Here is a 20,893-nt window from a genome sequence, read left to right on the forward strand (position 1 = left end):
TCATGGAAAACTTCTGTTATTTCTTAATTCTAATTTCCATAAACTTTTTGAAGCCCCTTCATATGTGTGGGAAACCCCGGGTTGTGGAAGTGTTACGCCTACAGTTACTGGTCAAAAGGTTGGTGGTTTGAGCCCACCAAGAGGCACCTTGGAAGACAGGCCTGGAGATCTGCTCCCAATGGGTCACAGCTCTACTTTGGACATGTGGGGCTGCTATGTTTCAGAACAGACTTGCTGGCAACATATGTGAGTCTGTTATCATTGAACATATGCACTTCTCATGCACTGCTCACAAAAGCATTAAAATATGTAATGACACTGCATATAATTTTTCTGACTCAATATTTCAGACTCAATGTGTCTGTTAAGAACTACGGCTAGTTGAAGAATACACACTGTTTCAAAAGAGCAAGGGCCTTATGTGGTACAGACAGGATAGCAAGCTGTCGTTGGTTTGAGTCCCCTCAGGGATGCTTAAAAGTAAAGTCTGGTGATCTACTTCTCAAATGCCGGCCAGTGACACCTCTAGGGAGTGAAGAGGAACCAGCCACAGTGGAAAACAGCATGAGGCTTCTATTAAAAGTTGGGAACAGAAATAACAATTGATAAAGCAATCCCACTGCGGGGATTATATCTGAGTGCAGTAAGAACTGGGACACAAATAGAAATATGCACACCCATGTTCATCATGGCACTATTCACAAGAGCAAAAACAGGGAAACAAGCTAAGCGTCCGTTAACGGATGAACACATTAAAACATTATCGTACATGATAAACACAATGGAGCACTATGCACCACTGATGAATAACAAAGAATCTGGGAAACACCTCATACCATGAATGAAATTATGTTGAATGAAGCAATTACAAAAGGAGAAATCGTTTATGGGATCTCTATTATTAAATGTCAAAAAAAAGGTTTACACATAGAACCAATTATTTGATACTTGCCAGGGTTGGGGAGAAAGGGGAAGGAGAACCACTGATCAGACAGGAAAAACTGAGAAAAAACAAACTCACAGGGACACTATAGGACAGGAGGGAACTGTCCCCGTGGGTCTCCAAGATTGTAACTGTTTACAGGAGGGGAAAGCCTGGTCTTCTCCCCTAGGAGCAGCTGGTGTTTTTGAACGGCCGACCTTAACATTAGCAGCCCAATGCATGACTGCTATGTCACCAGGGCTGGCTCCTAGCTAGTGAATGTGTAGTAACTTGAATGAAGGGAAAGACAATAGGGGAGATCAGTACAATATCACCAAGACATTGACAAAGGCACGTATTTTCTTACAGATATTGCAAGGTTTTATATGTAATATGAGGTAGTACTCCCTCCACCACCACCCCCAAAAAAACCCTGCAATTTCCCCCCCAAAGCTATGTATTTAATGTTTCTTTACAAAACAACTATCACGTTCAAAGTGTTCTCCATTACACTTAATACATTTGTCCAATCTGCAATTCCATTCTTGGAAACATTTTTCAAACTCTGTTTGGATGGCTGACAGCCCCTCCTTTGTTTTTTCTTTACCTCCTTTGTGTTTTCCCTTTACCTCCTCTTCCATGTCCCTCTTCATTCACAGAAACAAAAAGAAGTCACAAGGAGTGAGGTCAGGTGAGTAAGTGCACGGAGCAAGAGAGGCATGCTGTTTTGTTTTTCTCGCACAAACTGGTGCACTGAGATGGCTATGTGAGCAGGCGCATAGTCATGGGGGCAAAACCAGTCCCCCATCTGCCACAAATCAGACCTTTCTTGTCCCACACTGTCACACAATCTTTTCAGAACCTCTATTCAGAAAGCGAGATTAACCTGGTGGAATGAACGCTAAAGGCACTGTCCCCCTCACATAAAAAAAAACCAAAGGAGCATCATCTTGAACTTTGATTTCACTTGATGAACGTTGGGGGTCAAGGTGACGATGGTGTCTTCCACAGGCTTGGATGATTTTTGCTTTTGGGGTTGTAAGAACAGTGCCACTTCTAGTCACCAGTAATGACCTTGAGGAAATGTCTGGGTCACTTCAGAGCTGCTCTTTCAGAGCACAGCATGTTTCCAGTTGACACACTTTCTCCTGCTCAGTCAGAAACTGAGGCACAAATTGTGCAGTGACCCTTCTCATTCCTCAATCTTCCACTAAAACTTGCTGAACCGACGGGAGGGTGGAGGGAAATGGGGTACAGAGGGGAACCGGTTACATGGATCTACGTATAACCTCCCTGGGGGACGGACAACAGAAAAGTAGTTGAAGGGAGACATCGGACAGTGTAAGACATGATAAAATAATAATTTATAAATTATCAAGGGCTCATGAGGATGGGGGAGTGGGGAGGGAGGAGAAAAATTGAGGACTTGATACCAAGGGCTCAAGTAGAAGGCAGATGTTTTGAGAATGGTGATGGCAACAAAAGTACAAATGTGCTTGACACAATGGATTGTGATAAGCGTTGTAAAAGCCCCCAATAAAATGATTTTGAAAAAAACAAGACAAAAATAAATATGCATTTCAAAAGAAACAAACAAAGTTTGCTGAACTGAGCTCTAAGATAGTCCCAATAACTTCCCAACCTCTTCCATGGTTCATTATCAGTCTTTGAACACAAGTGCACAAATTTTGTCGACATTTTCATCCATTCGGGAAGTTGATGGACATCCAGAAAGAGGTTTGTCATCCATCGACCTTTCACCTTTTTTGAAACCAGAAAACCACTCGTATAATGGAGTTTTTCTCATAGCGCTGTCTTGTAAGCTGTGTTCAACATCACAACAGTTTCTGCGGCATTTTTTCTAAGCAGGAAATAAAATTTCACAGCCACATGCTTTTCTCTTAAATTAGCCATCACAAAAAATGAGGTTTCAGTGAAATTGCTTTTATGAAAAAATGTATTGTAACCAGAGAGAACCTTCCTAGTCAACACCACTGGGTGCACTAACTCAGAGTGAGTTAGTTGTTCGATGCTAGCCTAGCAGGGGGGAAAATGCTTACTACAAAAGCTCCATCCAGAGGAGTTTTTTCCCCAGTTTTTTTTGGGTACCACTCGTATGTGTATAATATGTCTATTATATAATATACATTATACAATGTACATCTGTATGTGTATATACTATATATGTAATACTACTTGTCTTTGTTATCTGGAACTCTGTGTACCTCTCAGTGCCTTAGTGATCTCCTCCTTAGTGTGTATTTCTTTTCACTGAAGTTAAAATTTAGCCAGTGGCTATCTAAAATGCAAACACTGATTTCATTCTATCTGGGAGAAAGAAGAGAGAAGAAAATCAAAGTTTCAAAGAAACAGTCCAAAGGATCAAGGATCCACTACTCTGGGACCAGGAGAACTAGATGGTGCCCAGCTACCACTACCTGGCTGACAGTGATAAGGAACACAGAAAGTCCTGCACAGAATGGGAGGAAAATATAGAACCAAATTAAAATGTCTACAAAGACCAGGCTCACCGGGCTTCACAGACTGCGGCCCTCAGGCACCATTCAAACAGGAACCGACTCACCCCTAGGAAATCTCTCGTAGCTGAACACAGACAGGCTGTCTAAGCAGTGTACCCCTCAGACTGATCAACCATGAAAGACTACAAAAGGCAATATTTGACCCCCAAAATTGCTCAGAAGGCAAGAAGAGGCAGGAAAGACAAATGGAACTGGCAGATATCGGGAAGAGGTGGTGGGAGAGCTGCTGTTACTTTGGGAACTCGAGTTAACGTGACCAAAACATGTAAACAAGTTGCTGAGTCGAAAAATAATATGCTCTCTACACTTTACACTAACTCATAGTGAGCTGTTGTTGTAAGTCCTGGGGCGCACAGCCCTGCTCTGCACACGAGTTCATCACGAATCAGGGCGGACTCAATGGCCAACGGTTACTTGGTGAATAAACCTAAGTATTTATGATCCTAAAATAATACCAGAAACTTTAATAGTTTATTTGTTAATGCATCCATTAAGTTTTCACTGGAGGCACAGGGAAAACAAAACTAGCTGCTGCCATTACCCCACTCTTTGGATACGAAGCAGGATATAAAGAAAATTTACCCTAAAATTCCCATTCCTGAGCAATGTGCTCAGGAAGCACACACGGACTCCGTGGGGCAGAGCAGGAGAGGGAGCACAAAGAGTCGACCATTATGAGGAAGATCACTTAGAATGTGCACATGGCTTTAGGTTGCATCCTCCTTCCATCTGGCCTGTCTTGTCCCTTGCACTGGAGCGTCAAGAAGTAAAAGCCCCCCCAAAAGAAGACGTGTGGTCCTCACCATGCTCTTCCCGCTCAGAGCGATTCTCCCTGGCATAGGCTTTGTGGGAGCAGCTCTGACAGGCTCTGCAGACGCATGCCGTGCAGCATTTCACACCTGGTCACAGGTCACGCAGCAGCACATACCACGGAGACTGCCGTGGAGAACAGGGCCACCTCACGGAGCAGGTGGGTGCTGCCGCCAGGTCTGAGTGAGGCGGACCCCATGGGACATGGTCTGAGAGTGGACGTGGTACAGTACTTTGGGACCCACTTTCTGGGGATGAGGTTTGGGGGTGGGAAGCTCTCGGTTCTCCCATTCAACTCCAAATTGGCTGTAATTCCACAAGGAGTTGGAAGCACTATGTCTGAACTGTTGACGGGCCCCACTGACCATGCCTGTTGATACAAGTCCCCGCAGGCAGGCGGGAAGGGTCCAACCAATGGTGTTCTTTAGGATTACGGGCGGGAGCCAATGGTGTTATGCTGAAGGCCCGGGGGTCTTACTCAATGCAGTTCTCGGTGAGAGAGCAATCTGCATCAAGGCTTAGAAGTCTGATGAAAACTGAAGCAAGCACCCCTGCTTAATGGACCTCTCTATGATCATGGTGGCCGCAGGAAGCAGCCTTGAAACAACACATCAGAAGCAGGTAAATGTCTTACCTTGCGCTCCTTTGTGCAGTCTGGCTGGACTACTCATCTGCGGCTCCTGGGAGCTGAACGGAGGATAATGGGGCGGCGCCTTCCCTGGAAAAGCAAGCATGAACGAAGACTCGTTACAGCTCCTCTTAAAGACGGCAGAAGACTGGCGTAGTGACTCCCTTGTTCTACTTCTTTTCTTACCATATGGCATTTCTGGCGACACGGGAAATGCGGGTGTAGAAGAGGCCACTTCACTGCCACCTCTGGTTGGAGAGAAGATCCTGCCATCAATCACATCTGCGTCGCAAGGGTAACCGGTGGTCACTGTCTAATGACACAAAGGAGAACAACATAAGCCTGGAGGCTCTGGGGCAGCTCCGTGCGATGGCTGTGGGTTTACCTGAAAGTGGTGACAAGGGGTCCGAGATCTACAGCCCCAGAAATCAGACTTTTCTCTAAGCCGGGGAAACATGTTTAGGTTCAGTTCCTGCATTCCACACAGGAGGAGTGTTGCTAGCTGTTACAGAGCTGATTTCGCCTCGGGATGGCCAGGTGTGCTAGAGTAAAACTGCTCTGTGGGGTTTTCACTGGTGAGGCTCTACTGTCGAGCTTTGGGTGGCAGTTGAGAATGAGCCATTTGCACCGCCTAGGGACCCTGCTGTCCAACAGGCAGATACGAACATACATCCTTTGCATAAAATAGGGGCCCCGGTGGCGCTGTGGGATAAGCATTAGGCTGCTACCAACAAGGTTGTGTCTTCAAACCCACCAGCTGTTCTGTGGCAGAAAGATGAGGCTGTCTGAATCGACCAATATTTACATGTTTGGAAACCCTGTACCAGAACTGACTCAATTATAGTGAATTTGGTTTTGGTTTTAGTAAAATATCGCTAACAAGTGAAGTTCACAGAGAGCTTGTGGCATCCAGGGGAAATGTGCATTATAGAGTGAAATCAAAGGGGGGGGGGAGAAGCAAGATAAGGTAATTTTTAATGTTCAGATATCTAAAAATATGCATTCAATTATACACATCACTATAGAAAAAGGAATGAGAGAAAATATCCCAAAACACAAAACCGTGTTAAAACTATGTGTGACTTTTATTTCTCTATTCTGTGAGCGCTATGTGTTCAACCTGAGAATAAATAAAAACTATGTTGGTAATCGTTTTGGAGCAGTCCAGCCTGTCTCATGTAAGTCCTGTAATGACCAGAAGGGCACTCCCTTCCTCTGTTGATCTTACCCCAGAGAAACGAGAGAGTGCTCTCGTGAATGCACTTTTCCTGCCTCCTTCTCGGGGCTCCGTGACGGTGCTGGATGAAGGACTTTGGACTTACTGTGATGACCTCAGAGGAAGCCTCTGTTTGCCCATGTTCTCTGTCCATTTACAGAGCCTCAACCACTTGGGTAGGGTCTTTGTATGTATTATCCCCAGCATCAAAGTTATTTACATGACTTGTCTTATTCTCCCTATGGATAGTTTATGTAATTGGAAGTATTTGCCTCCCATGCCACAGCTATTTTTGGAAGGAGGCAGGATTCATATTCAGGCCCGTCTATGGTAAACCTTCCAACTACTCACCTGCTTTCCAAAGAAAAGTCGTGTGAAACAGGGATGAGGGGCAAGGCAGGGAGGAGGGTGATGGTAGGGGACTGTTCACCTCTCAGACCCAGCACGGTCCTTTTCACCCTGAGCTCTGAGGCATGAAAACGTTTGGGATCTGGAAAGTGGCAAGGTCAAACTGTTGACGCCCAGGAATTTACCTCTTTGGTGTCTGCTGAAGTAAGGAATGTAGCCAGACTTGGATCTTGGTCCACGCCGGCGGTCTTTCCCCATTTGGAGAAGGACGGCTGCCCACCAGCGTCATTATCATAGCGGCCAACACTCAGTTTCCGAAGTCTTCCACCCACGGGGTCGTCCCCTACAGAACCTGCGGAGAGAAGGGACACATTAGCTTTAGCTGATGGGGAAAGCTCACCATTAAAAGCTGATGTTGACAGACAAGGGCTGCATCTCAGAAATCTATAGAAAACTACAACACCTCAACAAGAAAGACGAATCAATAAAAAACAGGCAAGGAACATGAACAAACAGTTCAACAAAGAAAATATTCAAGCAGCCAGTAAACGAAATGCTCGGGATCACTAACCATTTGATAGATGCAAATCAAACCAACAGTGAGCTACCACCTCACACCAGCATAGACAGCAAAGTTAATAAAAACAGAAACAATGCTGGAGAGTGTCAGGAGAGATGGCAGTCCTCACCCACGGCTGGTGTAAAGCAATATGGGGATAGAAGTACCATGTGACCCACAAACCCCTTTACCTGGTATTTACCCTAAGGAAATTGCACAAACAGATATATGCATAGCATGTTCATTGCAGTACTGTTCAAAATGGTAAGATGAAAACGACCCAAATGCCTACTGGTTGAAATATGAATAAATAAACTTTGGCACACACACACACACAAGGTAATATTATGTATCGTTAAAGAACAATGATGAAATAGTCAAAGATTTCATGACCTGGGTGGATTATGACTACGTTATGCTAAATGAAGTTCGTCAATCACAAGACGATAAAGATTGCTGGCAAAATTGGATATCCAATTGCAGAAAAAGTAAACCAGACCCATACCTCACACCATAATACATAAAACTTACTTTAGAAGGATCAAAGCCCTAAACATAAAACCTAAAACTAAAGTTTGCCAAAGAAAAAAGAGGGGTAAATTTAGGAGCCCTAGTACATGGCATAAATAGACCATCAAGTCCAACCATAAATGCATGCACCAAGGGCAGAAAATAAACTAGTTGTCTGGGACCTTTAAAAAATGTCATGCTTATGTACATCAAAAGTCTTAACCAAAATTGCAAAAAGAGAAGTTACACATTAGGAAAAAATATTTGGCAATGACATATCTGACAAAGAACTAATCTGAAACATTTATAGAAATAAAATTTATAGCAACAAACAGGCAAACAATCCAATTAAAAATAAGGAGAAGACATAAACAGAGACTACACCAAAGAAGGCATTCAGGCGGTCAACAGACACATGTAGAAATGTTTGTGATCATTAGCTATTTTTTAAGGGGCTGTAAATCAAAAACAACTATATGGTATCTCACCCCATGAATAACAATGAAGTACAAACAATTCCCCCAAACACCAAGTGTTGGTGAAGGTATGAGGAGGTTGGGACTTTCTTACACCGCTGGTAGATTGCAAAATGCAGAAACATTTTGGAAAGCAGTGTGACATTCCTTTAAAAAATAGGGGGATAAAAAGAGATATCTCGTAATCCATCAATCCCAGTATATATCGTAGAGAAATAAGAGCTACAAACAGAACATACATATGCGCACATATTCATAGCATTACGGCTAACAGCAAAAAGATGAAAACAACCTACGTGCCCATCAATGGATAGCTGTATAAACAAACTACAGCACATATTTTGAAGGGAATACTATGCAACCTTAAAGAAGATCATTGAGTCTGTGTAACGTCATACCCAGATGAACCTGAGGATGTTAAGTGAGGTAAGTCAATCAAAAGAGGCCAATCATTGGATGAGACCATAATTAATAAAAGTCAAGTAAAGGTTTAATCCTAGAAAGAAGCATTCTTGGATGATTTGTGGGAGTGGAAGGTAAGGGTAGGTAAATCACTAACTAGAGGTAGACACATTAACTGGTGAAGGGAAAGGCAAGATACAATGAAGAGGAGGTCAGTACACAAGGCACAAGCCAAGGGAAACATGGAGAGATGTTCACAAGTTACAGAGAACAATTGTAAACACTGTTGCACATACAATCTTGCAATGTGGTTAATAATACACGTGGATTCATAGGCAGACAGGCAAGATGAACTGGTAAAAATAGGTGAATAGGAGTATGCCCACAGCCATATGCAGGTTTGGTAGCCGACACACACACACACACACACACACACACACATTTGTCGACATTGTAAAGGGAACCAACAAGAGGCAAAGTTATGAACACTTTTTAGGCACAACTAAATACCTGAGGGAACAAGTTGCCGGGTGCTGGGGCTCAGGAGCAGTTATGGGATTGAAAAGCTTGGGGGATCATTTAAGGTGCTATTAGTGGTCTCTGCCTAGAACAAAGGAGAGTGAAGAAAAAAGGCACGAAGCAACAGTTAGTCCAAAGGGCTAACGGACCGTGCAAACTCCGGCCTCCATGACCCTGAGACCAGAAGGATCAGATGGTTACCACTGCTGAGCACATTGAAAGCGTCACGATAGAAGGTCCCGGAGGGCAGAGGAGGAAGATGCAGGGGAAGAGAATCATAAAAATGTTCAGACTGATAGGCCCAAGAGAGACTGGGGGAGCCCTGTGGTCCTTAAAGCTTCAACCCTGCAATTAAACTCATCTGTGGCGCAAGTTTCAGCTGAACAACACCAAAACAATCCCCGACCTCTGTGCCAGAGGGGCTAGGCCAAGCCACAGGCCTAGAAGGTGAGCGCCAAGGAGGTATGAATTGATGAGAACAATCAACTACGTAAGATCAGTGGGGCACATTTTCCCAGGGATGAAGCTCCCGAGGCAGGAGGCGAGAAGAAAGAATAACGAATGGAAGTGGAAATACAAGGAGGCCGTGGGCAGAGTGCTGTGACATCGCAAGGCCAGCAGATGTTTTCATGAAACACACACATCCATGGGAGCACACATGCCTAACTCTTGGTAGGAAAAATGGGAGGACCAACCTCCAGGTGTGGGTAAGAATGAAAATGCTTTTGGGGACCCTAGGGGTCAAGTGTCCCTGGTAGTATGCACCGCATGGGTCACATTGACCCAGGCTTCTGGGTGCAGCCTGGCGACCCGGCCGGGTGCCGTGGAACGCTGGGGCATTGGATCTTCAGGGTGCACGGCCTCCTCCAGAGGCTGCCTCAGTGAGACCCGGTGTGGAAACTGCACTGGGTGAAGTGACTCTAGCTCAGCCATGCCTGTAACCTCAGGAGTTAAGAGTGAAAATCACGGCGTCTGAGAGGGTAGAGAGCAGCTCTTCCAAGATTGTTGAACTTCTGGGAGATGGACAGTCACGGTCTTGCCGCATCAATGTCCTCTAATGCTGTGTATTCCAGCAAACCTGTGACTGACATGCTCCGTGACTATTACTGTACATTTTCCCTGACAACCCCCACTGTTTTGAAAACAGTGTCCAGCCATGAAGGGATTGATTCTGTACAAGTGAATAGTTCAGGGACGGTGCTATGGAAGTAGCCTACATTGGCCCAGTATTTCTCTTTCAAAGGGGGTTTAAAAAATTAGCACCAGGGACTAATCAAAGACAAAATTAATGGAAGATCGTTATGCACGAGGGGGTTATAGATAAGACTCTCTACTATAAATTAACAAGGAGGTTTTGAAAACAAATTAAAAATAAAATCTTACCATAGTGAATGAAGGGGGAAGTGCAGAGTGGAGACCCAAAGCCCATTTGTCGGCCACTGGAGATCCCCTTCACAGAGGGGTCTAGGGGAGGAGATGAGTCAGTCAGGGTGCGATGTAGCACCGATGAAGAACACAGCTTTCCCTCAGATCCTGGATGCTTCCTCCCCTCCCAACTACCATGATCCGAATTCTGCCTTGCAAGTCTGGATAGAGCAGAGGATGTACACTGGTGCAGATAGGAGCTGGAGGCACAGGGAATCCAGGGCGGATGATACCTTCAGGACCAGGGGTGTGAGGGGCGATACTGGGGGAGTAGAGGGTGAGTGGTTTGGAAAGGGGGAACCGATTACAAGGATCCACATGTGACCTCCTCCCTGGGGGATGGACAACAGAGAAGGGGGTGAAGGGAGACTCCGGATAGGGCAAGATATGACAAAATAACAATCTATAAATTATCAAGGGCTTGTGAGGGAGGGGGGAGTGGGGAGGGAGGGGAAAAAAAGAGGACCTGATGCAAAGGGCTTAAGTGGAGAGCAAATGCTTTGAGAATGATTAGGGCAAAGAATGTACAGATGTGCTTTATACAATTGATGTATGTATATGTATGGATTGTGATGTGTTGTATGAGCCCCTAATAAAATGTTTTTAAAATAAATAAAAATAAAAACCCTAAAGCAAACAAATAAAAACAGATGGAGGAATGGGCGTGGGGCCCACACTGAATTTGACCACCAATTTACAAACAATCAGTTCTTACATCATGGCCTCGCTAGATACTTGCCCTCAGGAAGGGAACACAGAAGATCTGGGCGCTATAGTAAAGTGTGCTGAAGAAACTAGATGGTGTCCAAAGCCAAAGGAGGGAATAGTATCAGGGCCTAAATTGTGAGAATTGGGTTTGCCGCAGGCTATGGATGCCAGTGGGAGCCCAAGACACATTTGTGGAATCTAGATAGGAAATAAGCCTCTGTGGTCTACCTCTGTCCATACCAAATCGAGTGCATTGGAGAGATGGAGATGGATGAACAAAACGAAAACCTGACTTGAATGGTTATAACCTTGCTAGTTGATCCCGCCCCTGACCCACTTCAGGCCTGATCTGCTTCTGGACATTTTATGCGTTTTTTTGTTTGTGCATACTAGGGTTTATCTCAGATGTGTTTCACCATTGGGATTGATCCTCTTGAATTTCTGTTATATGTTTTCAAGTATATGAAAGCCAGGGTTGATAAATCTATAGGGACAGCAAATAGAATAAGGGTTTCTCGGGGTACAGTGGGGGGTGGTGGTAAAAGGGGGCTGATGTCAGGGAGTTCAAAAAGGAAAAGAATGTTTGGAAACTGAGTGTGGCAGCAATTGTACAGCACTGCTTGATGTGATCGAACGATGCAATGATATTTCTGTATTAACTCCCAATAAAATGGTTTTGGGAAAAAGTTATACAAATTGTTGGATGGAAAATGCATTTGGCCTGAAAACTTTCACTGAAGTCATACTAAAAAGTTTTAAAAAATAATGTTAAAAACTAATCAAAACCCTTTATGAAATATTTATGTGTTTTTAAATGTCATACTTTGTGTGGCTTAAAATGGGCAAGTATGATAAAATATTAAGTGTGTAATTATAGCCTCAATCTAAGAACAATTATAACTTATGACATGGCCTTCCTTCCTGTTCACTGTCATGAAAACATCACTAGAGATGTAAGTGCTAGAGCAAAGTATGATGAAGAAACTAGATGGTGCCTGGCTTAATAACGGACCGCATTGCGGATGGATCCCAAGTTTACTCGTGTTTCGCACGCTATCTGTTACGGCGGATCACGAGATAACTCGTGAAGCAGCATGAACGTGTGTTCATTTCAAGCAATGGAACAAAGGAATTTCCTACCAGAGCCTTTAGAGTTTGTGCTACCTTTGGGAAAAGAAGTGAAACCAGGTATATTTGCAAATTTTGTAAGGTACCACTTCACAGAGAAAAATGTTATACAAAGTGCCATACATTAAAAAAGTACTAGGAACGTTGTTTATATTAGAGGTCCTATGCTAACTACAATATATGGAATAATTGTAACTGTTTAGGATAAGGTCTCCACAACTAATCAAACCAAAGGGCTAGGAGAGCATTTTGCACAGTGTTTCAGGGATAAGATTTGCACACTGTCTTTGTTTCTCAATGTAGCTGTATAGTACAGTGACAGAGTGTAGTAACAATAGTGCATTGTGTAACAAAGGAGCATATCAGCAAATGAACACTGGGGAACAAAGAATGCATTTTTGTTTGATATACTGTATTTATTTGGACTGTTTTTCAAAGTAATATGGATTATGTTGAATATTTTCACAAGAAGCTTATAATTTCATGAAGATTATACTTCATAAATGTAATCTTCTGCATATATTACAAAATATTGTTTCATAATGTGAGACATTTATATTCAAAACCTGAAAGTTATAAATAAATATGATAAAAATTTGATGAGATGTAAACCCATTTATGGTTTAATGCAAAAAAACCTTAAGAGCCAAAAAAATACCCGGCCACTTGGGAAAGTTGGTTAAAAAAAACATATCTGCTCCTTAATGTGTTAAGAATAATGTCTGGAGTTTTAAAGGCTTGTCTTAAAACAACCAGCCAGCTAAGTGAGGCATTAATTAGGTACATGCGGAAGAAGCACACCATCCTGTGAGATCCAAGGATTTTAAATAATATAATCCAAATCTAAAGAAAGGAACGGGATCAGAGCTTAAATTGTGAACACCCGCATTGCAGAAGTCTGTGGATGAGAGTGGAAACCCACAATCCATTTATAGAGTCCCTCCTATCATAGCTGAGATGAGAACAGCCCGGTTATCACATGGAGTTCTGCAAAGTACATTAAGGCGGACATAATTAGGTCAACATGTAATATCCTTTGTCATCCCTTTTGAACCATTTTATAGCTATTTCAGTTTTTTAAGTGATGGGGATTAAGCCCTTCTGACCATGGACCAAAGAGGTGAACAGCTTTGCTATCATGCAGAATTCATTGGAAAGTGAGTTGTTGGGAGGTAAAGTTAAGCTAAAAATTAACATTCTATCATTTGATCTTCTTTATGATCCATTGTAATTTGTTCTAGTTTTTTATTTTTCTTTCCTTTCAATTGAGGTTTTTATCTGTTTACTTTTGCTATTGCTGTTGGTTTACAAAATGTTTTTCTGTATATGCAATCCAGGAGAGGTAAATAGAGAGAGACAGAAACTCTATTAATGCTTCCTTGGGGTATGACGGGAAGTCGGGAGCCAGTAATGATGCGCGCAAGATGAAGAGACTGTGGTGGTGATTGTACACCTCTTGTTGATGTGACTGAACCACTGAATTGTATGATTTGTGAATATATACCAATGAAACTGTTAAATTAAAAAATAAGTATTAAATGTGAAAAACTTTATATAAAAATATGTATGTAGTATGATTTATTTTGTCTCAATAAGGAAATACATTGAAACTGGCTTTTTCAGGCATTGTTAGTGCTTTGTTTGCCCTTTATGTGGGTAGGGGATAAATGTCTATATTTACCATATCTTCTTCTAAGAGCATATATGAGGCTTAAAATGACAAAACAAAATATAGATTTTTGAGAAGAATAAAGTTATTCTATGTTCTGTAATATCATTCTGTGTTGTTTATGACCGAATTCCCCCAAAACACTTTTTATTTAATTTACACTAGTTTTTGTTTTATGATTAGATCTATAAATTCATGTGCATGATTGACAGACTTTTTATTCTCCTTGATAAATCTATCATATGTGATAGCTATATCTTCTAGTTAGGTATACAGAAAATGAGAAGAATTTTCAGTCTCAATATGTTGAAAGTAGATGCATGAGATGTATTAATTTGTACAGGGCAGGATTTATGTCCTTGGGAGAGTGATTTAAAAGCTGGTTTTAAACAACAAGTGTTTACTTACTAGATAAAGATTGATGATGTCAAGGAAAAGAGTTTCTGGTTGAGTTTTTCAAGCATAGGAATGGGAAAAGTAGTTCCCAAGATGCTTCCAAGATAACAGGGCAAATAAGATGATAACACAGAATCCAAACCCAGATTCTTTGGTCCTAAGTCCAGGACCTGAACAGCCCACTAAAAGCTGCTTGCTGCTAGTAGTCGAGCGAAGCCACCTCTCTAACTGGCAGACGAAGACAAGCTCTGGAGGCCTGGGGAAGGCCCTGCGGTTGCTCTCCCACCACAGCTTTTGGAAGGCTCATACTTGACCCTTATCTTTTCAGCAGCAATGACCTAGCATTCCCAAGAAGTGACCTTTTGAAGCTGAGGATTAGATTTCCTCCTCTTCAATTCTCTGCTGCTGCCCACCCTTCCTCCACCGCCCACACACCCTCCCCTCTACTTCTGTGCTATAGCAGGATCTCACAGCTGGCCAGGCTCATACTTAATGCAGGCACCGTGTGAACCTTCATGTTTTGGGTTCTCAATACACAGAAGAAGGCCACCTTCATATCACAACCCACCACCTGTTTCTCCTGGGCCTCGTTTTTGGGTAAAAGCTAGCCCTCACTACCCTTTGGGAGACCCCTAACAGCGAGCTCTTGGTACTTTCCTGGAAGCAATTTTCCACCCTAGCCTTCTTTCCAGGGTGAGGAGGGGGTCCCCGCTCATCCATTTGTGGGGAGTCACTTTGTATTTTTATTTCGCAGGGGCTGAGGTGGGGAGGGAAGACTAAAGCTCTCTTTCACCCACCCCTGGCTTCTCCCTGGGAGGCTCCTGCACTTCTCCTGGAAGCAGCCTGGTCTGTTTAGTGGAAGAACTTGCTGACAGGCCCAACCCCCTTTGCGGGGCTCTGTGGTGCCCTCCGGAGCTCCCAATCCAGAGCTGCAGGCTCATCCAGCTTCAGGGAACTTGAGGTCTGTCCTCATCCAGTGTGCAAGGCCCCTAGAAGCCCTGAGCTCTGTATTAGGGAATACAGTCCCCACTATCTCACAGAACCACTGTAGGGCTCACCTAAGCGTGCGGCTTGGATGCACAACCGATGGTCCTGGAAGCAGCAGTCAGAAGCTTGCACGACACATTGTATTAGGAAAAGCTGCTTCGCAAAACCTCTTTACATTGTTGAGAAGCAAGGATGTTACTTTGAGGACTAGGGTGCACTTGACCCAAACCATGGTATTTTCAATCCCTGATAGGCCTATGATAGTTGGACCTTGACTAAGGAGACGGAAGAAGAATCCATTTGACTTCTGGTGTTGGTGAAGAATCTAAAGGACAAACCAATCTGTCTCAGAAGGATGGCCAGAATGGTCCTTAAGCCAAGGATGGCAAGATTTCATCCCACAGATTTTGGACATGTCTAAGAGAGACCAGTTCCTGGAGAAGGCCGTCATGCTTGGTGAAGTGGATGGGAGGCACAAAAGAGGAAGGGGCTCGCCAGGAGATGGCCTGCCACCATGGCTGAAAACATCAGTGGGCTGAAACATCGGAACAATCGTAAGGATGGCCCAGAACCAGGCAGTGGGTTGAAACTGGCTTGCCAGGACCTAACAACAACATGGGTGAAGCCAGGGCAGAAGAACAGACCTTTCTGTAAGCCGGAGTGCCTCACGTTTGGCACTCTTTTACCTTCAATGACCACGTATTTGTTACGAAAGCACGATTTGTTAGTTCAGCCTGTGGTCAAGAGTCGGCTTTCAAACCAAAGTCACCCTGAGGACTTGGAGCGCTATTGTTTCACCGGCTGTAAGGATCAAAGCCTTTCTGCCTCAGTATGACCAAGAGGGGAGCAGGAACAGTGGCTGCAGAGATGCTGTCCTGGGAGCCAGGTTGCCATTCAGATGCCCTGTCCACTAGCATCTATGTTTCCCTCTCTCCTTCGAGTCTGTGCAAACTGTGCAGAGCACCTTAGCACCCACCGTTTTAATTTGGAAGACAAACACCAAGTGGCTGCCACTTCCTGCTAGGTGGCGCTTTGATTGATCTTATTTGAGTCAAATGGCTCTGTTGGGCTCTGTGCCTGACTAAATATCTCTTTGTTCTCCCTCCCAGGGAGTTCATTCCAACTCATTAGGAAATGAGGGGTGAACACTTAATCCTGGGTCACCCGGCCTTCAGGCTTCCTACAAGACTCCAGCCCATTTCAGACACGTGCTCTACTCCAACGCTGGCTGTCCACCACCACGATCGAGGCATACGATGTTGTTTAAATACTTCTTTCCGGTTTTCCTGATTACAAAATCAAAGTCGAAAACTCGGAAAATATTCAAAAACAGAAAGAGGAAAGAAATCTCACTTAAATCTCAGTACCCTATGTCTTATACTTCCGTGCACACACTCGTGAATCGTATTAACTAAATTTTCAAACCTGGAAAAGCCGCTGCGAACTGACTCGGCCACAATTCAGAATGCATGTCGGTTAATTCGACTGGCTAAGTTGAATCATGAAATGCTCCATGAGCGGAATAATGTCCTATTTCAAGGCTCTTTTCTGAATTGCATTAAAACAGCTATGCCATAAAAAGGGTTATGGCTAGATTTATTTTTACATCTCTGCTAAGATGTTACATCCAGGAAAGGGGGGGGCTCTTAAGGCACTTTGCCCTGAGTCCGAGTCGTGTTTGTGCGAGGACTGCTCGTTGCCACATAAACAGTGAGGCTGTAACTGTGCGGAGGGTGTGGGGCCGACTGATAATGGAACAAAGAGAGTCTATGTTACCTTTGCCCAGCCTGTGTGTGCATCATGGACAACCCGCCCGCCCCCTCAACCTTTACTCATATAAAGGTGCCAGTTTCACTTCTCCGCAGAACAAAGAGAAAGGGGAAGACAGGAAAAAACAAGGCTCCTGAGAGATTTTGCGGCAGGTGTTCCAGGTCAAGGGCAAGGGCCTCCCAGACACAGTGTGCCCCACCCTCGGCTTGGAGACTGCACCTGAACCTTGAGACCGCCCCTCCTCAACCATTAAAAAGAAACCTCAGTCACCCATCACAGTTAGAAGGAAATCACATTCAATGCTGAGAACGCAGGCAACATAACACCACAGTGACCATGCAACTCCAGGAACAAACCCTGTCCGGGGTTGCCTACGTGTGTTTTCTGCCTCTGGGCCACAGCCGGGGCCCTCTGGGAGGAGACAGACGCGTGATTGTCCTCGTTGTCTGAAAGGGCTCTTTTCCACTATGTATGTTGACATGACTTGGGACAGCCACAAAGCACGGTAAAAGGAGAGGAACAGCAGAGGTCCTCAACCAGTGCACTGCTACAGAACACACAGACACCTGCCGTCTTCTCGACACCTGCCATAATTCAGGCAGAGGCCTGGAGAGATCCACGATCTAAACCCAAATCTTACCATGACAGGGTGTCCCCAGCTTCCCTTCACTACCACTCCCAACTCAGGCGCTCCTGAGTCCGTGCCAACGCAGGGTCATGCCATGGGTGACAGCAGAATGTGCTCCCGGCTTCAGCTCACTAACCTGTGTATGAGGCATTTTCTAGAGAGCTGCTGCAGCAGCAGGTAAATGGCATCAGTCTTGGGCACCCATCACTAGTGGCCTTTGCCAGGTTCCCCAAGCCAGTAAGCACAATGAAGCTTTCCTCCACTTCCCTTCCTTTGCTCATGGTCATCACTAGGAACACTGACCTATATCAACTTACCCCTTTGTTATCGATTCTCTCATTATACAAAGGTTTACATGCACAATAATAGTCAAATATTTACTGTCGGACAATTCTGTGCCTTCATGGCATGTCTGCCTGTAATAAACAACAAGGCAAGACTAATTGTTGTAACGGTTCTGGTTATGTGTCAACTCGACTGGGCCACAACTCTCAGCATCCTGGCAGTTATGTACTGTTGTTAACTTTTGTAAAATGATTCGCTGTGACAGTTATTCGATGATGTGGTCACTGTCCATTTGGGATCTACTGTGGCCACCCTCCATTTGATCTAATGTCAATTTTTGCATTAATGATTGGGTCTTCAAACAATTTTGATAAGTGAGGAGTGGGTGTAATGACGTTCTAGAGCAATGGTTCTCAACCCCCCTAATGCCGCGACCCTTTAATACAGCTCCTCATGTTGTGGTGACTCCCCCCAACCATAAAATTATTTTCGCTGCTATTTCGGAACTGTAATTTTGCTATTGTTATGAATCGGGTGACCCCTGTGAAAGGGTTGTTCTACCTCCAAAGGGGTCAAGACTCACAGGTTGAGAACCGCTGTCCTAGAACATTATTTATTTACAACAGGACACATACTTTCTGAGTCACTACTCGAAGGTAAGTCACCTTTGGTTATTTGGATATCTTTGAGCTATGACAGATACCGGCAATACCTGGCCATGTCGGCATGGCATGCCGGGTTATAGAAACCCCCTTTCATTCCTAGGAGTCAAATCACATAAGTACCAAAGAAGCTTTGCAGCTGGTTTGAGACCTCATTCCTATAAATAATGTGCATTTTCTACAGAGAGAGTACAAAGGGGGGACCGGTGGCATGGTAAGGAAACACGCAAACACTCCTCTCCATTTCAATGTTTCTAGAAACAACTGTAAAGGAAAACCTTTTAAATTTTTGCTTTCCATAAACTGAAATAAGGACTAATCAATTCACCAGGCCTTTGCACCCTGTAGAGTGCATTCTCAGAGAGGTACGGGATATGCAGGTAACTGTAATTTACAGCACTAACTTACAGCACCCACGGTACATAAGATCACCTCTATTACTCCTCAGTGATAACTGAGATACTCAAGAGACCCAGAAAGAGCCGTGTTCACCCTCACAATGGCACGCTCCTTTGGAAGCCCCCTTTCTTTTGAAGCCATGGGTTCCACTGTCTTACTTAGCAAAAGCCTAAGTGGGTGAACAAGAACCAACAAAATGACTATGACAGTAAGGGAATGTAAGGAACCCTATTATTTCCATGGCAAAATTGAAAATCCTTTCCCCTGGGAAACACTGGCATGCCTGTTTAGACAGCAGCATTTCCCCTCCAAAGGCACACATAAAAGTGAAATGACGTGTTTGAGAAACTAGGAAGCATATTCTTTCAATATCAGAACATTTAGCCATATTCCTTAAATTTGATGAAGTGTAATTTAAAGCGCAGATGTACAAAACTGCATGGAAACACAAGGGCCAGATTACTTCCCTCCTATGCTACTCCTACCTGTAAGAGGACCATCAGTAGAAAGCCATTACCTGTGCTTCAGTTTATTCGTGCTTATTGCCATTTACTTTTGCTTATTACCTTTTGTTCCCAAACCACTGCACCTTACTATCCTCTGGGCCTTTCCATGGCCATTAGTGGTGCTCATCGTGGGCGGGGCGGAAGGTCCTTTCCACTCTGAAGCGAGGGAGACCACCGATTGGCAAGGGCATGGGGCTGTGAAAGGAAGTGCTCCCTGTGTCACTTCTGGGCAGACAGTGCGACCACCAGCATGGCATTCTCCAGCCTTCTCTCTGCGGGGGCAACGCCCGAGCACGCAGGACTTCTTAGTCCTATCCCTGGACGAGCTATAGACATCTGGACTGAACATGCATGCCTGGGCATGGGGCATGATTAAAAATAAAACTGTACAGCTTTAAGTCTTGGAGGCGACAGAATGGTTTAACATCTTCTATTGTAATATGTAGAGAATTACGCCACCACTTATGCTTGGATTACCTAACATACTCATATTCACGGAGTCAAAGGGGCTTCCTTCCCAGGACACATGAGAGCAGCCCTTTGCCGACCAGTGGTTTCCATTTCACCAGACTCCAGAGAGGCTGAGAGCTGTCCCAGCACTGTCCGCATTGGAGGGCAGGGGCTTCCGAAGCAGTGTCAAAATTCCAATAGGGCACTTTCTCAGCAAGGGAGACATGGGATTACCCTAAGACCCAGACATTCCACCATGGGTACAAACCCCAAATAATTGGATGTGCTCAAATAAAACCATGTACCGAAATGCTCATGGCAGTACTGTTCATAAGAGTTAAATGTTGGGCATAATCCGAGTGGCCATCAATAGATGAACGGATCGACAAAATTTGGTGTATCCAGACAATGGAATACTATTCGGCCATGCAGAAAAATACACGTATAACTCTGGCACTCTGGCACACGGTAGCAGATGGATGAACTCTGCAAACATTCTGCCGCCTGAAAGAAGGCAGGCACATGAGGCTAAATGTTATGCAAGAGAGTGTACATGAAATGTCCAGAAGGAGTAAATCCATAGAAGGCTGGGGTCGAGGAAAATTGGCCGTGACTGCTAATGAGTATAAAGTTTCCTTCTGTAGCGATCAAGTTCTGGAACAAGATAGTGGTGATGGTTGTATAACATTGTGGATGTCCTCAATGTCATTAAATTATATGTGTTAAAATGGTACAGTTTATGCTCGATGTATTTTGCCACAATAATTTTGCAAAATCGAGAAATAAAAATCTGAGAGAGTAGTGTTTGTTTGTTTGTTTGTTTGCTAGAGTGGGCCTGTTCCACAGGCTTTTGACTTGAAATACTTATTAATTTTAGTATAAATCTATTTCCTTTATTTTACTGTGAACATTCGGGCTAGGATATTATAGTTTTTGCTTCTTTGATTTTG

General features: G+C 44.0%; 1 protein-coding gene across 3 annotated transcripts in view; it reads right to left on the minus strand.

The window, feature by feature from the left end:
* Positions 1-20,893, minus strand: part of TNS3 (tensin 3) — a 348,472-nt gene that overhangs the window by 80,353 nt on the left and 247,226 nt on the right. For all 3 annotated transcript variants that reach the window (XM_075558135.1, XM_075558134.1, XM_075558133.1), the window contains 3 exons: positions 6,650-6,816; positions 5,087-5,213; positions 4,907-4,990 (listed from right to left, as the gene is read on the minus strand). In XM_075558135.1, the coding sequence (XP_075414250.1) occupies positions 4,907-4,990; positions 5,087-5,213; positions 6,650-6,816 (378 nt within the window). The remainder of the gene's footprint in view (positions 1-4,906; positions 4,991-5,086; positions 5,214-6,649; positions 6,817-20,893) is intronic.

The sequence above is a fragment of the Tenrec ecaudatus genome, chromosome 9, assembly GCF_050624435.1.
Source record: "Tenrec ecaudatus isolate mTenEca1 chromosome 9, mTenEca1.hap1, whole genome shotgun sequence".
In the NCBI taxonomy this organism is placed as follows: domain Eukaryota; kingdom Metazoa; phylum Chordata; class Mammalia; order Afrosoricida; family Tenrecidae; genus Tenrec; species Tenrec ecaudatus.